Source organism: Octodon degus, unplaced genomic scaffold (assembly GCF_000260255.1).
Source record: "Octodon degus isolate 3935 unplaced genomic scaffold, OctDeg1.0 scaffold00011, whole genome shotgun sequence".
Lineage (NCBI taxonomy): Eukaryota > Metazoa > Chordata > Mammalia > Rodentia > Octodontidae > Octodon > Octodon degus.
Genome location: NW_004524587.1, coordinates 10,740,564 through 10,766,859, shown reverse-complemented (window position 1 = coordinate 10,766,859; position 26,296 = coordinate 10,740,564). Strand labels below are relative to the sequence as shown.

At 49.8% G+C, this 26,296-nt stretch overlaps 1 protein-coding gene across 1 annotated transcript in view; it reads left to right on the top strand.

Moving 5' to 3' along the window:
- Zfhx3 (zinc finger homeobox 3) overlaps window positions 1–26,296 on the top strand; it is a 246,422-nt gene that overhangs the window by 82,942 nt on the left and 137,184 nt on the right. Inside the window, exons 2-3 of the mRNA XM_023709185.1 lie at window positions 4,724–7,494; window positions 12,613–13,109. Of these exons, the coding sequence (XP_023564953.1) occupies window positions 4,770–7,494; window positions 12,613–13,109 (3,222 nt within the window). The 5' untranslated portion in view covers window positions 4,724–4,769. The remainder of the gene's footprint in view (window positions 1–4,723; window positions 7,495–12,612; window positions 13,110–26,296) is intronic.

Genomic DNA, 26,296 nt, shown 5'->3' with positions numbered 1-26,296 from the left:
AGCTTCCCTTTCCTACTTTATCTTCTTTGGCCTAGCTGAAGACAGTTATGCAAAGAAGGCCCCTCTGAGCTGTCCCCCTGTGTGGCCCCCAAGCAAAGAGAGGACATTTGAGGGGGATGGCTAAGGTTCTTTTACACTAACAGTTTGGTAGCCCTCAACCTTACAATAGCCCTCTGGTGCAGAAAGATTGACTACAGAGACCGGTAGCTTAATGGTTTAATTTCTAGCACAGTGGGATGGGGGATTGAATATAAATGTTGGATATTGCCTACTAGATTGACTAAGAGCACACCCTCCAACTCACAGTGCCTGGCTTGGTCATTTAGAATGTCACAGCCTCAGTTTTCTCATCTTTAAAATGGGGATAAAACAGCACCCATCTAGAGTGGTTATGAGGATCAAAGTGACTTTGCACAAAATGTCACCTCTAGCCTATTCCTTAGAAGCTACAATCATAAAATGTTGAATATAGAAGTCTTATATTTTATATGTATACCTATAGGTGCTTTGTTCATTTAAAATCTGGTTATTTTCCCATGCCTATGAATAGTTTCCTTAAAGCATTTTTTATGACATGTAGACTTAGAGTCTGGTTTTTGCCCGATTGTCTTTTTCATGGCATAAACTTTGTGATGAATGCTCTTGCATCTCCATGCGTCTTCTGGGTTGTTTCCTTAGGAAAAATTCCTGGAATGGAGAAATTGCTGAGTCAGAGAGCCTGTGTGCTGTGGGAACGAGATGTGTGTTGCTTCTCGCTGGGGAGGCAAGGGAGCACCCAGAGAAGCAGGCGTCCTTGCTTGCCTGCCTGCCTGCCTGCCTGCCTGCCAGCTGATGTCCCAGGGACGCCTGCCCTCTGGGTGATTCGCAGAGGCAACAGTTTCTCTCGCTGTCTCTGTTCTCTTTGTTTTTCTTTCCTTCCCCTTTGTTTCCCTTCTTGGTTTTCTGCCAAACAGCCCCTTGTGAAAGGACCGCCTAATTAACCCTGTGCTAATTAACAATTTAAAATTACACAGTGCAACTGTTCATGTTTAATTCTCTGGGAGCTGGAGCAACAGCGGGAGCCCCCTCCCCTACCTCATCACTACACCCCTCCCGTCCTTCCCGGAACTGTTGGGTTTTCCCCAGCCCCATCTCCTTCGAGGAATACGGTTGGACTGCTGTAGCACTCTCTCTGGTTTACAGAGACAGACAGATGACCTGCCTGATGGGGATCTGCAGAGCAACAGAGGGGAGGTTGTGTGTGTGTGTGTGTGTGTGTGTGTGTGTGACACAGGATTTCCCTTTGTAGCCCAGGCAGGCCTTGAACTCAACGTTCTCCTGACTCAGCCTTCCAAGTATTGGGTTTACAGGAGTCTGCCGCTATGCCCAACTAACATGAAAGACTTTTATCCTTCTAAGCAATGTTTGAAAAGTAGAGGCTGCGTTTTTATAAGGATTCAGGGAGCTGGAAGGGATGGGATTACAACTTGGAAGGTGAACGTGGGTAGTGGGTTCTTAATGAAGGTGACAGAATTTTCCTGTACAAGATTGCTTGTCAGAGGGCAGAGTTCAAATTTAAGGAGGCAAACACAGGCACAAATGCCCGGAAGATCACTCTTGTGTATCTTTACTTGAACTGTGTCATTGGAGAGATGTGCTCTATTAAAATCTAGCTGAATTCTTTAATAAAAATAATACCATATTCGAGAATTGTGGAGGTTGTGATTTGCTCACCAGGACATCGAAGGGAATTTGTGGGTGTAAGCAGGGGAAGGAGAAGCAGGCTGCAGGAGGGGTCCAGCGTGCGTGGGGGGCAGGGTCCAGGCGCAGTGCCCAGGTTGGGAGAGGCGTGTGAACACTGGCCGGAGGGGCTGCCTGTGAAAGTGCGGGGACCCACTGGTTCCCAGGCTGCCCTCTGTAACTGAAGATCATTGATTTTACGGGAAACCATGTTTACAGACAGAGTGCTGATCGACCTGCCGAGTTGACTTCTGCCTCCTTAAGTAAGAACTACCTTTTTCTTATTGACTGGCTGATAAACAGAGTGAGCACGACTGCAGGCTGGGTGGGAGAGTGGTGGATGCCCCGAGGTCCTCGAGCTGCAGGATGAGGAGGAAGAGATTTCTTCTTGCTGCTGTTCAGTCCCCCTGGTCCATCATTATCCCTGCACCTCCCCAGGGCCTCTGGGGGTAGGAACGAAGCCATCTTTCCCTGGTTACCTAGCAATACAGTTGGCCACTTGGTAAAGTTGTGAGGCACAGCTTCTCAAGCTGTAATTCTGGTTACCTGGGGGTGGTGGGAAAAGGCAGATTATGCTGGAGTGGGGAGTTGCGGGAATCTGCATTTCTTCCAAGCTCCATGGTGAGGTCAAGGCTGTGCATGAACAACACTTGGCTTATTAGCAGAGTTTTCAAAGGCTCTCCTGTCATCGAGGCCAGCTTGCATGGAAAGAAAGTCCAGAGCAGGCAGCGTGGATCCAGAGATGGGGGCTCTTCTTTTTCACCTGTGCCTTAATAGGTGATCACCTGCTGGGAGCAAGTGGCCCCTAGTGTGACTGTCATGGTCATCTGTCTCCCAAGCAATCACAGTATCATTTCTTGAAACCTGCTTTGGCATAGAAAATAAAAGTTAGGGAGTTTTTAAAAGACCCAGCCATTTAGCCGGATAGTTTGTGGAAGAGGAGGAGGAAGGAGAGAGCAGAACAAGAAAAGCCCACCAATTAATTGGTAAACGCTTGCAGGTTTCTCTGGCCCAGCCCAGGCTGGAGAGGAGATTGGCTTTGCTGTCGATAAACAAGTCCCTGGTGCGGCATCAAAGCTGTTCTCCTTTATCAATCGTGGCCTCCCCTTCCTGCATGTTCCTGTAACTTACCAAGCATTTATGACATTGATTTTACAATCGGGCTGTTAACCCTCCCACCCCTTCAGGCCTGCCAACCTTTGTGGCCTGAGCTGTCAATCAGATGTCATTTGGCCAATCAGAAGCATCCTTCAGAAGAGCCACCCTGGATTCTCACCTATATTGCAGCTAAGCCTTGCAAGAAGTCCCATTGCATTTGCTGTTGAGTTTGGGTTAGCGTAGTCATGTCTGTTTCAAATGAACACGTCTTTTTCTAACGTACACAGACCTTTGTTGTCACGGAGTCTGAGATTACAAATTGAAGGATGATTGTGTGTGCGTGTGCGTTTAAACAAATCACAGTACATTCTTCCAAAAACTTATTTCTCCTGAGACTTCTGGTAAACTTGCCTTCTCCATCTTTTCCCGAGGGGGAGCTGTTGGCTCACTGTGTAGTCAAGAATGGAGAAATGAAAAAAGAATGAGAAAATGAGGGGTGTAGGGGATGGGGAGAGACGAAACACAGCCAAAACCTTCTTGTGCTGTGTATGAATGAGTGGTGGGTGGAGGTGTCAAGTATTTTCCGGAAAGGAGGCCCCCAGAAAGGATGGCCAGGGATCTGCAGAGGAAAAATCAGGGCTACTGAGGTGCCGAGTTGCCTTGAGGAGCAGCCCTGAGACCGAGGAAAGGTCCCTGCAATGATGTTGCCACAGGAGCCAGGTGGCTGGTGATCTGATGCTGCGTACCTCAGGGACTCAGGGTCTCAGAGGGGCAAGTTCAGCTCAGTGGCACTTTGGAGTCGGAAACGGAAAAGCCCCAGGGCTGCAGGACAGCTGCTCTGGTAGCGGTAGTGACTAATAACTAAGAGGCAGGTGCGGAACTGGGGCTCCCTGAGCCCAGCTGCTGTCTTGGCTTGTGCCAAGATCCGTGATAGCAAAACCCACCAAGCACGTGGTGAACAGGCTCCCTCCAGACTGGGCGAGGCGGAGCTGCTGCAGGGGGAGTTGGCAGATTGAGAATCTGGTCTGTTCTTCCTAGAAATAGCCAGCTCATGCTTTGTACCTGCAGAATTTTAGTCTGCAGTCAGTTGGGTCCTGGGGCTAGGGGTTTCTCCAGGTTGGGACAGAGGGCATAGGAATTCGGGGACCTGGTCTTCTGTTTGGTAAGCAGGGTGGTGTTAGGCTTATTTTGAGGTTTAACTCCTCAATTTTAACTGCTTGGAAAATGTGACTGATGCTTCTGAGACCTGGAGAGGAGGGTTGGTGGCCCTCTGGGGGACTTTGGAAGGGTGTCCAGGCCCATACTCTCATCCTCTGAGACCTTTGAACTTCTCAAGCTAGACCCGTGGCCACTCAAAGCAGTAACGGTGATTTCTCATCAGTGCGCCTATCCCAGTTTTGCATCCTTTTCCTGAGAGTGTCAAGCTTTCTTTCTCTGGTCCCTTCCTGGAGTTGCTCTATCCCATAGACAGCACAAGAGCCAGTGTGGCCTTAATGCTGAGAGCTCCTCAGGGGCTGCAGAGCTTCCAGCCCCACTGCCTGTGGCTCCCTGCCTGAGGACAGCCAGGCTGCACTGGCAGAGAGTGGAAATTGGAACTGGTCTCCAGAGTAGAGCAGCAGGTAGTCTAAAGTCAGAGAGGCAGGTTCCTGATTCCCTTTCTCCAGCCCCCTGGCGTGTGTGTTCAGACCCGGCCATGATGCCTACCGGCCCTGCCACCCTCCATGCTGGTTGGCTTGGGCAGTGTCCCCAGCCCGCCCTCTGCCCTGTGGTCTCCGCGTTGTGGGTGTGGACAGAAGCCTTGTAGAGCGCTCCTTGCGCGGGACCTCAGCTTGGGCCCTCCTAACCTCTTTCCTTTCTCTCTCTCTTTCCCCTCTCTCCCTCCTCCCCCCTTGCCTCCGCCCTTCAGGTCCAATCCGTACTGGGTGCAATGAAAGCTCCACGCAGGCCTTACCATGGAAGGCTGTGACTCGCCCGTCGTCTCGGGGAAGGACAATGGGTGCGGTATCCCTCAGCACCGGCAATGGACTGAACTCAACAGCACCCACCTCCCCGACAAACCCAGTAGCATGGAGCAGCCCACAGGCGAGAGCCACGGGCCCCTGGACGGCCTGAGGGCCCCCTTCAATGAGCGCCTGGCGGAAAGCAGCGCGCCCTCGGCCGGGCCGCCCGCTGAGCCGGCCAGCAAGGAGGTCAGCTGCAACGAGTGCTCGGCCTCCTTCGCCAGCCTGCAGACCTACATGGAGCACCACTGCCCGGGCACGCGCGCCCCGCCGCCCCTGCGAGAGGAGAGCACCAGCGACACCAGCGAGGAGGGCGAGGAGGAGAGTGATGTGGAGAACCTGGCGGGCGAGATCGTCTACCAGCCCGATGGCTCCGCGTACATCGTGGAGAGCCTGAGCCAGCTGGCCCAGAGCGGGGCGGCGGGCGGCAGCAGTAGCGGCAGCGGGCCTCTCCCCTCGCTCTTCTTGAACTCGCTCCCCGGGGCGGGGGGCAAGCAGGGGGACCCTTCTTGTGCTGCACCCGTCTACCCGCAGATCATCAACACTTTCCACATAGCCTCATCCTTCGGGAAATGGTTTGAGGGCTCAGACCAGGCCTTCCCGAATACCTCAGCCCTGGCGGGGCTCAGCCCCGTTCTGCACAGCTTCCGCGTTTTTGACGTGCGACACAAAAGCAACAAGGATTACCTGAACAGCGACGGTTCTGCCAAAAGCTCCTGTGTATCCAAAGATGTTCCCAACAATGTGGACCTGTCCAAATTCGATGGCTTTGTGCTCTACGGCAAGAGGAAGCCCATCCTGATGTGCTTCTTGTGCAAACTCTCCTTCGGGTACGTCCGTTCGTTTGTGACCCACGCGGTACACGACCATCGAATGACCCTGAGTGAAGATGAGCGGAAAATTCTTAGCAATAAGAACATCTCCGCTATCATTCAAGGGATTGGCAAAGACAAAGAACCCCTTGTAAGTTTTCTGGAACCAAAAACCAAAAACTTTCAACACCCTTTAGTTTCCACAGCTAACCTCATAGGCCCCGGACACAGTTTTTATGGTAAATTTAGTGGCATTCGAATGGAAGGGGAGGAGGCTCTCCCGGCCGGCTCTGCTGCCGGCCCCGAGCAGCCCCAGTCTGGTCTCTTGACCCCCAGTACCCTCTTGAACCTTGGCGGGCTCACCAGCTCGGTCCTGAAGACCCCCATTACCTCAGTCCCCCTGGGGCCTCTGGCTCCCAGTCCTACCAAATCCTCAGAGGGCAAGGACTCTGGGGCAGCTGAAGGAGAGAAGCAAGAAGTGGGTGATCCCGATTGCTTCTCCGAGAAAGCAGAGCCAGCCGAGGAGGAGGAGGTGGAGGAGGAAGAAGAGGAAGAAGAGGCGGAAGAGGAGGAGGAAGAGGAAGAGGAGGAAGAGGAGGAGGAGGAAGAGGAGGGCTGCAAAGGACTCTTTCCAAGTGAATTGGACGACGAGCTGGAGGACAGGCCCTCCGAGGAGTCTGGGGCAGCAGCAGGTGGTAGCCGCAAAAAGGACCTTGCTCTCTCAAACCAAAGCATTTCTAACTCCCCCTTAATGCCTAATGTGCTCCAGACCTTGTCGAGGGGCACAGCTTCTACTAGTTCTAATTCTGCTTCTTCCTTTGTTGTCTTTGATGGTGCGAACAGGAGGAATCGTTTAAGCTTTAACAGTGAGGGCGTCAGGGCCAATGTGGCAGAGGGCAGCAGGAGGCTGGACTTCGCTGATGAAAGTGCCAATAAAGACAATGCCACAGCACCAGAACCAAATGAAAGCACAGAGGGTGACGATGGGGGCTTCGTCCCGCATCACCAGCACGCTGGCTCCCTCTGCGAGCTTGGGGTTGGGGAGTGCCCTTCGGGGAGTGGTGTAGAGTGCCCCAAATGTGACACGGTCCTGGGCTCCTCCCGCTCGCTGGGTGGCCACATGACCATGATGCATTCTCGCAACTCGTGTAAGACACTCAAGTGCCCCAAGTGCAACTGGCACTATAAGTACCAGCAGACGCTGGAGGCACACATGAAGGAGAAACACCCGGAGCCGGGGGGCTCCTGCGTCTACTGCAAAAGCGGGCAGCCCCACCCCCGGTTGGCACGAGGTGAGAGCTACACTTGTGGTTACAAGCCTTTCCGCTGCGAGGTGTGTAACTACTCTACAACTACCAAAGGCAACCTCAGTATTCATATGCAGTCCGACAAGCATCTCAACAACATGCAGAACCTGCAGAATGGCGGGGGGGAGCAGGTGTTCAGCCATACTGCTGGGGCGGCGGCGGCAGCGGCAGCGGCGGCAGCTGCAGCAGCCAATATCAGTAGTTCCTGTGGGGCCCCCTCGCCTACCAAACCAAAAACCAAACCCACGTGGCGGTGTGAGGTGTGCGATTATGAGACCAACGTGGCTAGGAACCTCCGCATCCACATGACCAGCGAGAAGCACATGCACAACATGATGTTGCTGCAGCAGAACATGACCCAAATCCAGCACAACCGCCACCTGGGCCTTGGCAGCCTGCCCTCGCCCGCGGAGGCCGAGCTCTACCAGTACTACCTGGCCCAGAACATGAGCCTGCCCAACCTGAAGATGGACAGCGCCGCCTCGGACGCCCAGTTCATGATGAGCGGATTCCAGCTGGAGCCCGCGGGGCCCATGGCTGCCGTGACACCTGCTCTAGGTGAGGCTATCTGCGTGTGTGTTTGCTCTGTGAAAGGAGTGTCATGGGGGAAAATGGAGAGGAGGCTGAGTATAGTCCTGTTGATCTGCTTGGGTTTTCCCTGCTTGAGTTGATTTGTGTGAGGAGAGTCTTACCATTGAGTGTTTTCCCTCAAGAATTTCTTGAACTATGTGTGTACATATGGAAGGTTTTACGTATTCAACAGAGCTGTGATTGTGTTCCGGCTATGTAGGACTGGGATTAAAATTTTAAGTGTTTCCTCTAGTTTATGGTCAACCGTCCTTTCTGTTCTCATTCTCTCTTTTCTCTGTCTCTTTCTCAATTTGAAAAATCACCATAATCACTCCAAACTTTTGGGTTCCATTAAATATTTATTGAAACTTACAGGAAACTGTAGCTGGGACAATCATCTCAATAAGAGGAATCAGACAATTATCTCAATAATTTAAATAGGGACAATCATCTCAATAAGAGAAATTTGAAACCGTAGCATACCTTATTCATGTTACCAAAGGCTGCTTCTAGGCTGAGCTGGGAACCACCCAGAGAGATTTCTCACTGTTCTCTGTATTTATGAGGATCTTGATGAAAGAGATGTGGTCTTTTTCTTTCTTAGTTTGCATTAGTTGTTGGTTATTAGCGTAGTTGGGAATTAATTGGGAATTAAATTGCCCTGGGGACATGGTAATGAATGGTATGATAGATGAAAAATGAATAAATTGTAAAATTGTCTATCAAAGAAAGCCAAGTTTTAATGGCAGCTAGATGTTGCCTAATGAAGCCTTTGTTGCCATGAGACACAACTGTGCCTTAAAGAAGGTGAGTTGGCTGTTTCTGGTCTTTATTTGTGCCGGGGTTAGTGCTAATTGTTGCTCCTCAGTTACATTTTAAGGGTGTCAGTTGGCTCTCTTTTACTGTAACACACACCTGAGACAATCAATTTATGAAGAGAAGAGACTTATTTTGACTCCCAGCTTTGGAGGTTTTATTCTCTCTCCGTAGCTCTTGTTGCTTTATGCCTGTAGTGAGGCTGTCTGTCATGGTGGGAGCACAGGGCAGGGGAAGTTGCTCATCTCCTGGTGGCCAGGAAGTGAAAAGGAGAGGGAGACCCGGCATCCCAGGATCCCTTTCAAGGGCACCTCCCCACACAGCCAGATTTCCACCTGGGTCCCCCATCTTCCAAGTTTCCATCACCTTCTAGCGGTGCACAAGCTAAGGACCATGTCTTTAACCAATGGGCCTCTGGGAGACACTTACTCAAACCCGTAACGCCAAGTCTTACCAGTTGGTTTAATAGTATGTAAACCAGGACCGAGATGTAGAGAACTGCAGATCTGTAGGTAGAAAGAGGTATAACCAACTTCTGTGAGAACTGTGATTGAGCCTAAAATGCCAAGTGGTTTCATGAGGGACAGGTATGATGCTTGGCCTCCTCCTGACCCTAGTCTCTTGCTCTTTGGAAGGAGGATGCTGCCTTGCTCCATCACATGACTCTGCTCGCTGAGGACCGGGGCAGTGGCCTGAGTTGAACAGTATCCCATAACTAACATGTAGATAGGTGGTTGCCTGGTAACAAACTGTGAACAGGTACTTTTATTCTGGAATTGTTCTAGGATACCCAAACTTTTGCCTTTCCTGGGCCACACTGAGTAAAGATGATGTCTCTTGGGCTGCCTAGAGCATGTATGATGTAGTAAAAATTATAATAACATTTAATAGAAAGGGTAAATGTCTCGTGAGCTGCAGACTCCACACCTCAGTGTGAGGAGGCTAAAGCTCTCCAGCTTCTAGGTCTTTGTGCGGTGTTTTAGTGCAAATTGTTGTTGAGTTACATTTCAAAGCATTCAGTTTATTTTTCCTGATACGCATTTCACTTTGAATTCATGATACTTTAATCTTATTTTCCATTTTGAAAGGTGAACCTGTTGATCTTTTGTTATCAAATGATCTGGAGATGTTTTGCCAACTGGTTAATCATGAAGGAATAGGGACCCATCCTCTAATTGTCCCGAGTGAGCCACGCACACTGAGGAATGGGCATCACTGCTCTAAGATATTTTTGTTTGTTTTTAAGCCAAAAGGAATTGGAGTATTCTAATCTGAAGATACGAGAGAGGGCTTAGGAGTAAACTAGACATAATACCAGCGGAACAACAATGCAGAAAATGCATGGGTTTGTATTAGGTCAGAGGAAAGGCTTTTTAAATTACCTTTGAAACAGGTAACTAAGGCATGAGTTGAGGAGTGGAGAAATGTTTTGCTCCTGAGCCTTGTGTCACCCACTGTCCTGGGTGTTAAGTTAGCTGCAAAAGAAGTGGAAGAATGCTTCCCTATGTTGTAGAAGAGACATACTATTTCTTAAGGAGAGGAGAGCTCTTCCTTATAGGGACCTTCCCCAGCTCTGCCCAGGATTGCCCTGCATCTCTGCTGTCTCCACTTGTCACACGAGGTGAATCTCTGGACATTCTATGCCTTCCTCAGGCCATGAGATCTGTTGAGATGATGAGAGCTTCAGATGCTTGCTGCTGGAAGCCTGGTGTGGGGACAAGAAGTGTCCAGAGGACTTATAGTTAAAATTGGATGACCTTGGGAGGAGAAAATGACCTATGCAAATGAAGGAGCCACAGGTTTCTGTTCTCTCTGTATCTCCGCCTATGTTTTTCTTTGGGTCATTTGTGTAATGGCTTGTAGATCATACTAGGTTTTTCACAGGGGATAATGGTTTCTGTGAAATATATTCCTGCTTATAAAGGTATTGTTCTCACGCTTCCTCTGATAGAACTTTTTCTTTAGTTCTGTCAAGTAGGTGCTGATTGTGGGCATTCTTCTTTCTGGAAGATTTTAAGCAGAAGGTTGGCAGCCCTTGCTCTGTTATGACGTGGTTGGATCCCCTGCTGCTTATAGACCGGTTGTTAGGCTGGAGGCTGTATGAGTGTCCTTCGAAACATCCCTTTATTCTCTAAAAGTTCACACAGTACTGAGGAGGGGTTCACTTGTGGGATCACCTGTACATGTTTCATAGGTAGCAGCCACAGGGTAAGGTGTGAGGCTCCCCAGCAGCCCTGCCTCTGCCTGCGGTTCTAGAGTATGCCATGCAATCTAAATGCCTCTCTCAGGATGTGCTTCTGGGTGGACACACATACCAGTGTATCTGGTGGAGCTCAAGACTGGAGACTTGTTGAGTTCGTGCTTAAAGGAGCTCCCCTGCTGTCTGTGCAGCCGCTGAAGTTCCTGCACTTGGGAACTAAATTAGTTCCTTCAACCTGGGGGCGTGGGGGATTCCAGAGCCCTGGAGGTGTTTTTCCATGTTGTGGCTCTTGATGGGAGTTGTGGCTTCCTCCTCATCCTGGTTTATCTTACCCGTCTCTGTTTTGTCCTGATTTGCATTCTGCTCATCTTAAAGAGCTTAGAATAGGAACAGGGACTTCCTCTGGTTGTTCTGAAGACTTCTAATTTTCATTTAGGCATCCAGCAAGTGACAGCTGAATTTCTCTTCAGAGCAGTATTGATGTGCTGGGTCACATTTAAAAAGTGGGGAAGATTTGATGCTTCAGGTGGTTGTCATCAGAAACAAATATATATTTGCTCCTTGTCTTACCCTCCAGGCAGTTTTTACTTTGACTGAACACCGTGTATGTTTTGTGGATGTTGTATGCCCTTCGTCCCCATTACAGGATGGAGTTTGGGTTGTTCTTTCTTCCCCCTCTTTCTCTTTTTCTCTCTCATCCTAAAAAGAATGTCCTAGTTGTGACTCTTCTCACCAGGGGAGATGGCAAGAGAGACAACAAGCAGGAAGCCTCCTAAGCCTTTTGGAATGTGTGTGTGGAAGATTTCTGTGACTTGTCAGACAGTCCACAGACTTCAGATGCAGCCTGTCTCTTCAGCTGGGGTGCCTTGTAATAGTGTAAATAAGAAAATCATTTAAAAAAGTCTTTCTTTGATGAGCTGCTAACTTGGATTCTAATCAGTCATTTAAAAAAAAAAAAACCAACAAAACAGAGCTGGTGAGATAGCTGAATAGACTAAGCGCCTCCTTAGGCAAGCCCAGGCACTGCGGTTTGACCCCCAGCACCACATGCAAATGCTGGCCCTGCCACGGGGTGTGCTGAGCTGGCCAATGAGTCCAGGCATGGTGGTGCATGCCTGTAATCCCAGTGATGGGGAGGCTGAAAACAGGAGGATCACTAGGAATCTGAGCTGCGTAGTGAGACCCTGTACCAAATACATTAAAAAAAAAAAAAAAAAAAAAAAAGCCTACATGTAAAATGTCAACTTTACCTGTCAGTTAGGGATCAGGGGTGCCTGTATTGAGGGAAAGGCAGCAGGTAGAAGCTGCCGCTCAGCTTTCTGTGTGATAGTGTGCTCTGGAGAGTGTAGGGAGGACTTCCCCTTCCAGGGCTTTCTTGTGATATGGAAGGGCTTGCTGTACTTATTTACCATAGCAAAGGCAGGCCCATTCCTGGGTAATGCAGGGCAGGGCTAAGAAGGACCAGGGTGCAGGGAGTGGAAGGCCCTTTCCCAGACCCCTTCAGGGGCTGTGAATTGACCCCTGATTTTTTTTTTTTTTTTTTTTTGGGTGGAACCGAGGATTGAACTCAGGCCCTTGCACTTGCCAGGGAGGCGCTTATTCTACTGAGCCATCTCCCCAGTCCCTGACCTTTGATTCATTGTCCTTCCCAGTCAACTTCCCCAAAGCACACCTACCATGTTGGGCTCAGCCTTGTGTTGCAGATTTCAGCTCTGATTTCCAATTTAGGGGAGGGTCTTGGAGGTTTAGTTCTGGTTTTATCCACTGAATGCTACGGGCTTCTAACTTTGCTCAAATTCTGAGAAAGGGGATGAATTGAGATAATGCAAAAGGCTATGTTCTGTCTACTTTTCCTGTGTGTTTTTTTTCCTAAAGAAGGAAAACACAAAGCCTTCACAAACTTCACGACGTTCATAAGAAAGAGTCAAATACCTCAAGTGGACTTTGTTTGTTTTCCAGCTAGCAGAGCCTTGCGATACCTGCAGCATGACCTTGCTCTCCTTGGACACCGGTTAAGGGTGGTGGAGGACTGGGTGAGTCCCGGCCTGTGAGCCTGGCCTCTAATTCTCACCTTCTGTCCTTCCCCACAGTGGGCGGTGAGATCCCCCTAGACATGCGGCTTGGGGGCGGGCAGCTGGTGTCGGAGGAGCTGATGAACCTGGGCGAGAGCTTCATCCAGACCAACGACCCGTCCCTCAAGCTCTTCCAGTGCGCCGTCTGCAACAAGTTCACGACGGACAACCTGGACATGCTGGGGCTGCACATGAACGTGGAGCGCAGCCTTGCGGAGGACGAGTGGAAGGCGGTGATGGGCGACTCGTACCAGTGCAAGCTCTGCCGCTACAACACCCAGCTCAAGGCCAACTTCCAGCTGCACTGCAAGACGGACAAGCACGTGCAGAAGTACCAGCTGGTGGCCCACATCAAGGAGGGTGGCAAGGCCAACGAGTGGAGGCTCAAGTGTGTGGCCATTGGCAACCCCGTGCACCTCAAGTGCAATGCCTGCGACTACTACACCAACAGCCTGGAGAAGCTGCGGCTGCACACGGTCAACTCCAGGCATGAGGCCAGCCTGAAGCTGTACAAGGTAAGTGCTGGCTCCTTTGTGTGCACACCGTCTCTGCCCCGAGTTGCTGGGTACCTGAGGGGGGAAAGATCCAGGGAGGGGGCAGTTTTCCCTGTCATTTTCCTGCTGGCAGTCGTGTGGCAATCCAGAGCTGGAAAGGGTGTTGGTATCGCTTCTCAGTGACGTAAAACTGTGTGCGAGGCTTCATCTGCTGGCTGAGGCTCTTGTGCTGGGGAGCCCCACTTTGGGGGGCAGGAATAGCTTACAGAAGCTGGGTGTCATCCCCTTTCTGCCTGACTGTCGTTGCAGTTGCCTTTTTCCTTCCTCACCACCAGTGTCCATGATCCTCTGTCTTCTCAGGTTCTTGTTCTCCTTTTTCATCCTTCTGTTTCTCCCTCCTGGCTGTCCCTGCTGTCGTTCATCCAGCCAACACTGTGTACTTCCTGCACATCAGGCACTTTTTAAGTTCATGCCTTCATAGGGGTGTTGAACAGAGCGCCCCTCCACAACATCTCGGCCTCAAAGGATTTTCTTCCTCTTCTGGGGGGGCAGCTGGCATCAGAGGAGCTGATGGCCAAGGTGAGCGCATCATGCAGATCAGCGAGCTGTCCCTGAAGCTCGCTGTGTGCACACCATGAGCACATTACATGGCAAGCTGCAGCAGACTTGCGGAAGGGGGCCCTTGGCTCTTTCCCTGTGTCTATTATGTTTATGTCCCCTTTATCTTTCCTCTGCTGACCTTTTCCTGTTTGCAGGCCTCTGCCATCCTCCTCTGCTCCCTCTGTCCTGTGTCCCCTTCTTTCCTTCCCACCCCTCCTTCCCACCCTCTGCCCCAGTCCTCTCAACTTTGTAGGCGGGGATGGAGGGGAGGGGCTCCGGATACTGTAAATAGTCCTTTCACTTGCTCGCCAGGATTGCTCCAGACGTTCCTATTGATTTTCACTGGACTTAAAGCCTCACCTTTTTCTCTAATCATCCCATAATGGCTTTAGTATGAACAATCAGGTATAAATCGCCATAAATCTCCCGGCCTCATTCCACATACCTTCCACTCCCTTATTTTCTCTTTCCATCTCCCTGGCGGTTGCTCTCTCCCTTCACACCCTTTCTACCATCTTCGGGCGGGCCAGTGTCTAGCGTCTGCTAATCCCGAGCTAATGAAATCCACTCCCTACCCATAGTGATTTTAGATGGAGACTCCACCTAAGGAAGAATTCTGATCCTTTGCCCATGTCTGCCTCTGCCAGGCAACTATAATTCATTTTACAGTTGCTTGTTCACGGGCAGTGGGAGGCCCGTGTGCCAGGGATGAGAAAATGTTTTAGGGAAAGGAGGAGGAAGCAAGAGTGAGATAGCAGGGACAGAATGTTCTGGAAGTGCCTGCTCACTGCAGTTAGGATGTGCTGGACATGGACACCAAGCAGCCAGCTCCTGTATTTCGAGTGAGCAAGAATCTAACCGGAGTGGTTCAGCTTTATACCATCCTTAGAAGAAAATTCTCTTTGTAATTAGTTTAAATTGGAGGCCTTCACTGGCCATAGGATGGTGCCCACGTGATCAAGAAAACCCGATGGAAAAACCAGTGGAAAAAGAATTTCCAAAGGACCCAACTGAGTAGAATTTACACAAAGGATGCAAGGTGGCCATTGAAGGTTGCGTGCCACTTTGATGAAGGGCCCGTTAGAGGTGGCCCGAAGCTGGCCACTTCCATCTGTGGGAAAAATTGCCGTTCAGATCATTGAGTGCCCATGGTGGTGACGAACTCTGCACTGAGTCTTCCATGTGGCCATGACTATGCGTGTGCCAGGCATGTGGCCTGGCTTCTGAAGGCTTGCAGCCGGGCACATTCATTGACGCTAACGCTCCTGCTCTGGCCCCCATGCCACAGCCTTGGTTCACACCCCCCCCCCAAAGGTAGAGGGAAGTGTGTTCAGGGCATGGATATGAAGAAGGCAATTTCTTTGTGTTTCTCCTCTGCCAGCTCTGGTTGCTTATTTTCCTAGACGTGTATGTTTGTATGTTCATATTGGCAGGAGAACCTAAAGCCTTCCCACTGAGCCCTTTAGAAATTATTGTTGCTACATTGGGAGGACAGGACACTTCTGTCTAGAAAGTACAGTGTGGTCCTAAGTAAATGTTGGGGTGCAGGGTAAAGATAAGAGCCAGCAGCCAGAGGAGAGGTGCCTGAATAGCACATTTGGCTGGCACGTCCCTGGAGGTGACCAGCTCCCGTGTGAGTTTCGGATAGAATTCCCGGCATCAAGAGCCAAAGGTCATCAGGGTGGCCTTCTTAGTGCCTGGGTAATGAATGTCCCTCTGCTTGCTGAGGCTCTGCTGGGGTGGAGCGCTCCCCCACCCATTCCTGGATGACACAGGATTATCATTCCAGTACCCACCCCGAGCCCTTTTGTCCCTCTGTGTGACGTGTGACTAAGATAAACTTCTCTTGCCACCTGGGGGGCTCGCTCTCCCCAGGTTTCCTCAGTCTGAGATTCGGGTGGGGTTTCCAGGTGGCTTGAGAGTCACTTTTTCTCGCAGCCCTGGTGTGGCCCATAGTAAATGGAGATTGATTGCATGTTATTTTTCCTCTTGCTAATGTAATCCATTAGCCCGGCACATGCATAATCAGTTTAGAGCACAGTTAACTGGATGTAATCGAGTTCTTTACTGTCTGCTAGAGAAACCGCTCCAGATGCGGCTGACCCTGGGAGGGCACAAGGCTTCTCACTCACAGCCCACCACGCACACCCCTGCCTGCCTCCCGCCCCGCCACACCCTGTCCACTCCCTGGCTAATTATTTATGATCCACCAGGGAGACCACCGAAGCTGCTTTCTTCTGCACCCATGACAGAGGCCCCCTGGCTTCCCCCTTTGGGCAGAGGTGTTTTCTTCCACCCTCTCCTCTTCTCTCCCCTCCCCTTCATGTTGGGGAAGGCAGAGCTTGGGTCTCAGGAGACAGCAGTAGTGATGTGGCTTTAAAGGGTGCAGTTTGACTCCACTCCTGTACGGTGTCCCTACCCTTGGTGCCACGAGTGCTAGTACGGGATGTGCATCTTCAACCCGGAAATCCAAACTCTGCAGTGCTCCAAAATCTGAAACTGTTTTGAATGCCAGTAGTCTAAGCACAGGCTCACCAGTGATAGTACGGGTGCGTGTCTGAGGCAGGAGGATTGCACTAAAGGCCAGTGTGGGCAATTTAGTGAGACTTTGTCTCAAAATAAAAAAATACAAAGGGCTGGAGCTATAGCTCAGTGGTAGAGCATTTTGTGGTAGTTCCACAAAAACAACGTAAGTGTACTAAAAATATTTTCTAAAATTACCGTTAGACTATGTGTATGAAGTATATATGAAATGTAAATTTACTTTGACTTTAGATCTGGTCCCATCCCCCAGTCAGCTCATTATATACATGTAGATATTCCAGAGTCAGACATAATCCCAAACCTACAACACTGCTGGGTTCTGCCCATTTTTGATAAGGACTCCCCACCTGTGTCTGTTGCACGTTAGGACTGAACTTTTAGGAAGCATGAGGTGATTTTACCCAGCCATGAGACGCTTGACTAATCTGCAGAAGCCTGCTGATATTATTTCTGTTGCCTACAGTTGTCCAGCTTTGATTATGTGAGGCCAGTTTTTTTCTTTTTTGTACCAGGAATCAAACTCAGGTCCTTGCACTTGCCAGGTAGGTGCTGTGCCACTGAGCTATATCCCCAGCCCACCAGTTTTTAAATCAAGGATAACTGTCACATAGTCTCCCTTCCCACCTCCTGGAAGAAAAGGTGGGAGGAGGAGGCTGGAAAGGAGGCTTGTCATGGGAACCTTGTACAGCATCTTTCTGCTTCCACATGTAGTAGTACCCTGTCCTCTTTTTCCTGTCTTGCCACCCCTTTCACTCAGAGATATTGGGTGCCCTCACCCTCTTGATTAGGGGAGAAGCTGGTGCCCACCGGTACCTCCCCAGCCCCGCTGTCTTCCGAGGCCAGCTTCTGCAAGAGATTCTGAGTCTGTGGCCCTGGTCTGTGGTGTGGGCTGTCCATGTACACCATGCCCTCCTGGCCATGTGGCATCGGTCATAAGCTCTCCGGGATTTGTGGTCTTCGCAGCTTGGGGGAGGGGTGCAGAAAGGCCACTGGCAATCTGCACACCTGTCAAAGATCAGAATCTGGCTTTTCCTTTGATGTCTTTCTTCACCTGCAAGTCATTGGAATGGAAATCCATCACCTTTAGCACATAGATTAAGACCCCACCAGAATCCATTACTCAAACAGTTCCCAGCTGAGGTGCCTTTGATTAGGCCAAGACCCAAGGTTGCATGGTCCTCTTAAATTATACACCAAGAGGATTGTCCGCCATGCACTGGATCTGGGCCCTGTGTGAGCTACAGGGGAGAAGCCAGTGCCTAAGCCACCTTTACTTGGCTCAGAGGAGGAGGCACCGACGTATTGAAGCACACGCAGAGCCAAATTCTGCAGATGGTGGCCTTTTTCCTCTTGCTGCCCTCTGAGGAGTCTGCATGCGGAAGGATGTAAGAGGCTCACCGGGGCGCTGCGCATTATTTATTTAAACACCTTCTCACTTCTTTCCCTGCTGCATCAGAAGCTCATTGGAGCCCAGTCTCCCAGCAGGGCCATAAAATTGTCGCACGGTAGATGGACAAATCAAGACAGAGAACACTGCAGAGGATGATTTGGTTTGAAGTCTGCATTCTTCATCCCCTTAATGGGTGCACTGGGGGCTGAGGGGCTCAGGGAGACAGCTGCACAGTCCATGCCTGTAGGTGGTGACCGCGGCCTTTGTCTAGGCCCAGCAGAGAGCGTGGAAAGCCTCTGGGGAGTCCTCCCTCCCGCATCCCCCTCACGTCTGTGCCCGTCACCCTGGGGCATGGGTGCAGGTATTGCCTGGCTCTCGTCTTGACTCTGGCGCCAGTTTTCCTCCAGCTTTTTTTCTCATTAGGTGGACTTCTTTGTTGGTTTCACACACTGCCATTCTTCCCCTACTGGGGTGCCTTCAACCAAAAACTGAGAGGAGGGGGAGGCTTTTACCAGGGTGAATTAGAAGGTGTGAAAGGCCAGATGCGCTGGTCCACTTCAGCACATGGAGCCCGGGCCTTCTCTGAGCAGCTGGACCTCTGCATTCACTGTCCGCCCTCGATGGCCAGGGGCTCCTTGCAGCGGCTCATGCCTTGGAAAGCCAGTACCTTCTGGGAGGTTCCTTGCTTGTCCTCCTGCCGGAAGGCATCCCGCCACCTGCATCAGAACCCTTCCGCAGCTGGCGTTATCCCATTCGTGCAGCTAAGGGCTGTGGCTGCCAACACTGGCTGGGTCGTTCTGGCCATGGCGTGGTGCACCCTGCAGGTCAGGAAGGCAGGGCCACTGTCACCTTTGGCTCTGCCCCTTAGACAGCACATAATAGAAGAGAAATTGTATTAGATTTTTTTTTAAAACAGTCCTGTACTTAATATGCCACTTGTTGAAAAACCAGTTCTACAACCATTAACCAGAGCCCTTTTTTTTTTTTTTTCTAAATGCAAAGCATATTTGTTCTCCCTCCTTCCTTCCCCTTCCTTCCATCCTTTCATAGATAGTAAAGCACAGATTAGACCCTGTTAGAATATCACTGTATTCTCAGTCAGTTTGTACACAGCATCCCATGTCTACCTGAAGTGTAAAACATAGGCTTGCTTTTTTTTTTTTCTTTTTGGCGGAACCGGGGATTGAACGCAGGCCCTTGTGCTTGCCAGGGAAGCGCTTATTCCACTGAGCCATCTCCCCAGCCCCGCTTGCTTGTTTTTAATGGGCAAAGTAATATGAGACGAGAAAATGACTTACCAGCCTAAGCATACCGCACAGTGATATATTTTTATTTCTTTATTTATATGTGACATAAACATTTTACAAAACTGGAGTGCTATCATATATAACTATACCCAAGGCTTCTTTTAAAATGTCTTTGTGTACTTTTTGCAAAAGCGATTAATTACATTGAAAGACTTTTCCTCCTCTGACTTCACCCTCCAAAAGTGGACCATTATTATATCTAGTGTGTGTCCTTCTGGACTTTTCTCTGTGCTGCTGTACAAGTGTGTGGGCAGGTGTGTGTCTGTGGGGGCATGCGCACATACATACTGTATACTTAAAATTCTAAATATGGGTATGTGCTGTGCATTCAGCTTTTTCATGTAAGCTTTTATGAGAATCATTTTCGGTCAGCACACACAGCAGAGCTCTGGGTTATTTTTAATGGCTGCATAGTATTCTGTTTATTAATTTGGTGGCTGATGTACATTGAAGTTACTTACACTGTTCTGATATTACTGATCATCAGTGAGGAAACCGTATCCTGCTGTCCAGCCAGGGCATTGTCCTCCCCTTGTTCCTCAGAGGAATGGAGCTTGCTTCATTCCCTCCTGATAGGCGAAGTCCAGCCCACACAGTGACCAGCGCCATACTGTTATTTTCTGTTTTCATCCTCAGGTTGAGAACGTTGGTCTGACATGAATCTTTTTAATTATTAGACTGAGTGAGCATTTTTCCAGGCATTTATTTTCCATTTGCATTTTCTTGTGGCTTTCCTGTCTAGAGCCTTTGCTGTTAGTTTTCTTGGTTTGCTCCTTTTGCTAATTCCTATTTACCGGAGAGCCTGAAATCCTTGTGCTGCGCACACAGCAGTAGTTCCTTCCAGTCTTTGCATTTTTATGATGTCTAGTTTATCAGCCTGTGTGGTTCTAACCTTTCTTTTTTCATAGGGAGGCTTTCTCTTTGCTAAGATTTACCTATCATTTATTAGCTGCTTTATGTATATTAACAGGTTCAGCCTCTTTTTTTTTTTTTTTTTTTTTCTGTAGTTTATGGAGGAGTCTACAGTATGTTCAGAGTCTCACTACTAGATTGGACTCTAGTGATTCTCCTGTTTACAGCCTCCCAAGTTATGGGATTACAGGCACGCACGCCACCATACCCAGTCTCAATCTCTGTCTCAGCATGCCCTGGGGCGGGGCCCGGCCCTACAGGCCCGGGGATGGAACCTCTGGCCCCTGCACTTCAGCCTCTGTTCTTTGGCCTCTTTTAAAGTGAGAACCCTGAGGCAAGAGTGATCACAGGCCCCAAGCTAAGGAACATCACAGCAGTCTGTGCATGCTCAGGCAGGTGACCCCTCTAAGAGATTTCATTTATTTCTTCAGCAACTCCCCCACGAGGAGTCCATTTTGTGTATGGGAAGCTGAGGCAGGAGAATTGCCAAGCTTAAGGCCAGCCTGGGCATCTTAGTAAGACTATCTGTAAATAAAAATTTTAAAAAGTCTTGTCTTAGTATGTAGCTTGCATAGCATGAGTGAGGCCCTGAATTCAATCTCTAGTGCTACAGCACGCGCGCGCGCGCGCACACACACACACACACACACACAGAGCGTTCTTTATCAGAGAGACAGAGAGGAAGAAAGGACAGAAAGCCCAATTCCCTTTTCAGACATTGAAGTCTTAGGGTATTTCTTGTTCCTCTTCACCATATTCCACCCAGGGAGTTCTCTTGAATTCACTGCCTTCATCAAACCCCCTGGGATGAGGGATTTTCCTAAGACAGGCAAGGCCTCGAAGCAGGGACCTGGTTGTGTTCTGGCACCATAACCGAACTGTAGGTCCTACCAGTCATCTTTTAGAAGGAGACTGGGAACAAATCTAAGCGTGGTGTAAATTCTCTTCCCTGAAACTTGCATGGGGGCAGCGTGTGGAGATCGTGGAGAGTACCCGCCTTTTCCTGACAGTTTTCGGGGCCTGCCGTCAGTCTCTTTTTGCTCTCCAAAGCTGGGCCTGGAACTGAGGAGCAAGGGGGTCTAATTGCAGAAGCGCTAACTACTGCTCTATTAGACTGCTTGAAAGTCCCCCTTCCCAAACCCTGAAGCTGAAGGCCCCGGGTCTTGTGAGAGTCTCCATTTTTCTGCACCTTCCACTCTACTCCCACCTGGGGGAATTCTCTGTGCCCGCAACATCTGCCTCCTTAGGGGTCATCTGTGACCCTTAGGAGAATTTCGCTGTCGACAGGAGGTTGTGTTGGAGAATAACTCTGCGTGTTGGGCTGGTGCTCCACAAACCCAGGCCAGCAGGGGTTCCCGTGTGGGCCAAAGGTGTGAACCCAATTTTGAATCCTTTCAACCTGCTGACAACTTGGACTCAAAGGGCACATTTGAATACATACAGTTCCAACAGGTGTTTCTGGTTTTTTGTTTTGAAAGGGAAATTGTAAGGGAACAATTAGGCATTGTCAAGAACGTTGTCAGGAAAAGGCAAGAATTTTTAAATAATTACATAATATACCTAAACCATATTCTTTATTCTGTTTTAAACATAACTCTAAACTATAAATACTATTTAAGTGTAGGTTGGGAAAGGCTGTTCATATGAAAACCATTTTGGTGTAGTACCGAGTAATTTTATACTTCAATAAAATTAGATTTCCAGCGTGTGTGTGTGTGTGTGTGTGTGTGTGTGAGAGAGAGAGAGAGAGAGACACACAGAGAGAGAGAGAGAGAGAGAGAGAGAGAGAGAGAAAACGTGAGCAACCAGGATGTCACATGAAAGCTTAAAATGTTTAATGACCCAAATTCTGTTACTTGCAGAGGAGGTAGAGATGATTGAAGCTAGAAGGATGAGGGTAGTGACCCTTGAGTGACAGTGCCCTCGCTGTAGACTGAAGCGTGGGTTGCTAACTGTAGCAAATAGTGTGGAACATGGAACAGGCAGTTAAATGTAAATTTTAGATGAACAGGAAGTTTTCTAGTGTAAATATGTTCCATAAATATACATATGTATGTATATTTATGTATATATGTACATGTATGTATGTATATATATGTTTATATGCAATCTACATTTAAGTGGGCATCTACCTCTGGAGGGTGAACAAATTCTTTGCAAGTGACCCGGAAATGACTCTATGTGAGTCCAAAGAAAGATAATAAATGACTTCCTTGTCTAAGAAACTTCTGCCCCCACCCCAGTGGGTCCCACCAAAAGAAGAAACTGACAAACACCTCTCAGGATGATTTCCAGTTTTTATTTATAGAAAATTGTCAAGTCAGATTTTTCACATTTTTCTGCATGCAATAAAATGCCTTTTCCTATCATGAAAACTGAGGTTCTCCAGAGCATTTCAATTTTATTTTCAGTAACTTCCCCCCATTATTACCTTTATTGAGGTGCTTTGGAGGAGAGGGCATGACAGGATGTTCAATTCCGTCTTCCCAGCTTTGCCAACCACATCACTGCCCCTGGGCACCCGGGGCCGCCTCCAGGTTCCTCTTGTCGTTGTAAATCGGGTGTAAATCCCACAACTGTTGTCTGTGGAGGACTCCCAGGCCCTGCCATGTGCTAAGAGGAAGGCCTGAGTAGGCTTGAACTGGGACTGCTCATCAGGAGTGATTAGAGAACCTTCTCTAGGGCCTGCATCCTCAGCCTGTGAAAGGCACGCTCATGTTAGAAGGTTAGAAGTGTTTATCTTCCAGCGGTGTTTGATTTGTAACTGTTAATGAGCAGGGAAGGTTCCCAGACTCAGGATGGGGCCTCCAAAGCTTTCCTGGTCTCTTAGGTCAACAGTTGCTCTGATGTTTTCTTTGCCAGGACAGCCTGTGCATTGGAATTATGGGAGAGACTGCTCGTCTTCTGCTGGCCCTGTGGCGTCTGTCTGCATCCTCTCCCCAGCTGTAGGCTCCTGCTCAGGGAGTGTCAGGCCTTTGTAGCCTCTTCTGAGCTGAGTTCTGTGGCTTCCCCTGGGTGACACCGGCCCCTTAGGTTCTGTGATGAAAAGTGCCTTCGCCTGCCCCCCATCTACCTTCCTGAGGGTCCACACTTCAGTCCTTGGGACCCAGGCTCGTCAGACTCCAGGGTCTCCCTGACTGTTCCCTGGTGGAGCCTGTGGAAAACAAAAACTTGGGAAGGGATTTCTTCCCGTGAGTCTGTGCCACTTCCCAAGCACCATCTTTGTGCCAAGCAATGGAGTTGCGTTTTGCAGGCCTGGGTGCTGGAGTCTGAGGCCTGTTGTCCAAACGCCTCTTGTGTTTGGGAACTCTTTGTTAGCAGCCTGACCTGGGAGGATGCGTCACCACCCTTACCCACACTCTCCATGGTGGGCACCCCAACCCTGTACACTCTGCTCCCTGCCTTCTTTCCCGTTCATGAGAACCCTCATGTGGTTGGCAGAGCGGAGGGCTGAGCAGGTGTCAGGTGTGCGACCTTCTGATTCAGGAGCGGTGCTTTTCTCAGAGCTGCAAGAAATAAGGCGCACGCATGGGGACTGGAACTTTTCTCATATGCCCTTACTTCCCTCACATCTTCTGCTGGCCGCCACCTTGGGCAGATCGTGCGGCCAAGCACAGCGTGGTGATGATGATGCCTGTGGTCCTCTGACCAGGAAGGGGATAGAATCAGGCATGGCCTCAGGGCTTTGCAGATGTGGTTCTGTCCCCTGTGCTGCTCACAGAAGTACTGGCTTCACCTCACTGTGGTTGGCACAGGACCTAGAGCTTATTCAGCTCGCTTTCTGCTTTTACCTAGCAGATGGGTCTTTGGGGCTTGGGGACAGAGGACTGATAAGATGAGGTGTTGCTGTTTGTTCCTCTGTGGCAGTTTGGCAGCCCCTCAGAGGGTTACTAGTGAAGATCTAGAGGAGCTGTGGCTTTAAGGTGGGGATCGCTTCAGCAGAGAGGGCTCATCTCGCTTCGGAACGTGCCCTGCTGATTGTAATGGGCCTTATTTGAGAAAGCTTCGTGTCCAGTCCCTTTGTGGACTGCTGATTGACACAGGCCCAAGAAGCGCCTCTATCTGCTGGTTTCCCTCTGTTGAGAATGCTCCTCCGTGCTCTGTTTTGGGATGGGGACAAGCAAGCGTGTGCCCCAGTGGGTCTGCTTTTCTGAGATGGCTTTCAGTGCTGTCTTCCCAGAGTGCGCTGTCCCCTTCCAGTGTGCGTTTCCGCTCCACTCCTACTCCCCCTTATTTTCTGAAATAATTAAAAATAGAGGAGCTCGGGGAGCATTCCTTGGCTCTTCTGGTTGGTCCGGCCAAGTGGCGTTGGTCCCGGGACTGTGATTTCCTCACTGTCCTAGACATTAGTCAGCGAGTGTGACTCCAGGGCCAGCTGTGGTTTAGGAAGCGCCATGGGAGTGACTTGGCTGGAGAGCCCTGTTTGTGTGTGTTTGTTCACTTTCTGGTTCTCGGGATTAGGTTCTGGCCATTTTTATTATTATTCCTTTACCCAGACTTGGTTCCCATTAGAGATGGCTGCAGCTGTCTGCCTAGGAAACCCGAAGGGCTTCTCCTGGGACTGGAGTCCTGACCTCTGTGCAGTACTATTGCACAGCATCGGCCTTTGCAGGGACCCTACACTCCTCCCTCGTCCTGCTGCCATGTTTGGGGCTCTGAGCTTCCTCACTTTGACTCCAGTATCTGTGGGTTTGCCCAGAGCCTTTCCTCTGTCAACAACTTTCCTCTTGGATGCCCCAGCTCCCAGAAGACCCCAAAAGCTTTTTGGAAATGGCCCTTCCCTTTTCACCATCTCCCCCCAACACAGCCAGATGCTTTTCTTCTGTGCTGGGCCCACTCTATTCCTCTTGGAGTGTGGCATTTGAAATAAAATCTCACCTGGGGAGGTTTCTGACAGCAGCAACAAAGCTCCATTCCACCGGGGCGAGACTAATTACACAGCTAATTAATCCAACAGATGTCACTTTAAGTGCTCATTTCTTTTGTGATTCGGTTGCACGTGCACCACATTGCTGAGACAGGCTGGTAGGTCCTGTTGGAAAATGTCTTCTTGATCAAACTTTAAGGGAGAGCATGTGCTGTCCTGCCCCTTCTGTAGGCTCCACTGATCTATCCATGTTTTTCCAGAAAGTTCTCCCCAGAGCTGTGCCCACAGTCAGTTTCAGTGCCCTGAGCATGTCATACCATTTGTCCCCAGGCTGGTTTCTGCCTCAGTGCCAGCAAGTGTCACCCCACGGTTTGCTGGCGAACCTCTGATGATGTGGTGCCTCTGGAGATTATGGGGTAATGCCAGCACTGTGGGTGTCTACGAAGGGTACACTGCAGATAGATGCTGCTGAGGGGTCTCTGCTTTTCCTTGCTGTCTTGTCTTTAAAGAGGCATATTTATTTGTGAGGGAAGTAGCTGAGGTGTGTTTCAAAGGTGCCATATGAAGGCAACAGTTAAGAGGAACAAGATGACAGTGATTTGTAAGTGATGCTGAATGTCTCACACCTGGGACAGAAAGGTTCTTGGACACAGAGGAGGTGGGTTAGGAAGCAGGAGGGAGGTGGCATTTTGGTTGCTTGCTTCCTTCTTCACTGCTGACACTGAAACAGAAGGGATGCAGGGCACAGTGTTCTGCAGGTGGTGTAAGCATTCATGGCTCAGGTAGATGGTGGCCACAGGCCTGAACTGTGAAGCAGCCAGTGCCCGCTGAGTGCAGCTGGTCCTCTGGGCTTGGTGGCCCCTGCCTAAGGCTGCAGTTACTGAGCTCTCACTGGCTGACTACTCCTTGCTGTCAGTCACCCCTATACTGAAAGTAAACTTGTGATCTCTCTCTCATCACTGAATGTGGAAGTGACATTTCGCCACTGAGGGGACAGGTCACTCCCAGCCTCAGCACTGCCAAGTCTACTGTTTACATTCCAGGCCCTGGTGACCTTTGACCCAGCACCTTGTCTCAGCTGGTTTCCTTTCTGATACAGGACTGTAGTGAGCAGCGAGAAGCCCTTGGGCTTGGCCGCACCCCATTTTTTTAAACCTATGAGCCTCCCTAAATCAGAAGGGCACATTCAGGGAGGTGTGGTCGTAGATGAGCCTCCCTAAAGCATCCGGTAGTTTTAAACACCTTCTCCCTTCTCATGACTTGAGTGCTTGTCCCTCGCTTGGACTGTTCCCCGTGTCCAGCCCCTACTGGAATTGCTTGATAATTCATTTCTCAGATTAGCATACCCTGGAGAAGACCCTAAATGATCATAGCTACTAAACTGCTTTTTCTTCTGGACTCCCCTATCTCTGTCAGGGCCCAGTTTACCATGCACCAAATGAAACCCAGAGGCGATAAACACCCTGTGGGCGCTCTTTTGCTGCCCTACAGCCAATCTGTCAACTCATACTGTCAGCTCTCTGCCCACCCTCCCCTGCAAGCCCCGACTCCCCCCTGCAAGGCTCCCACCCTTCCCTTGAAGCCCCCA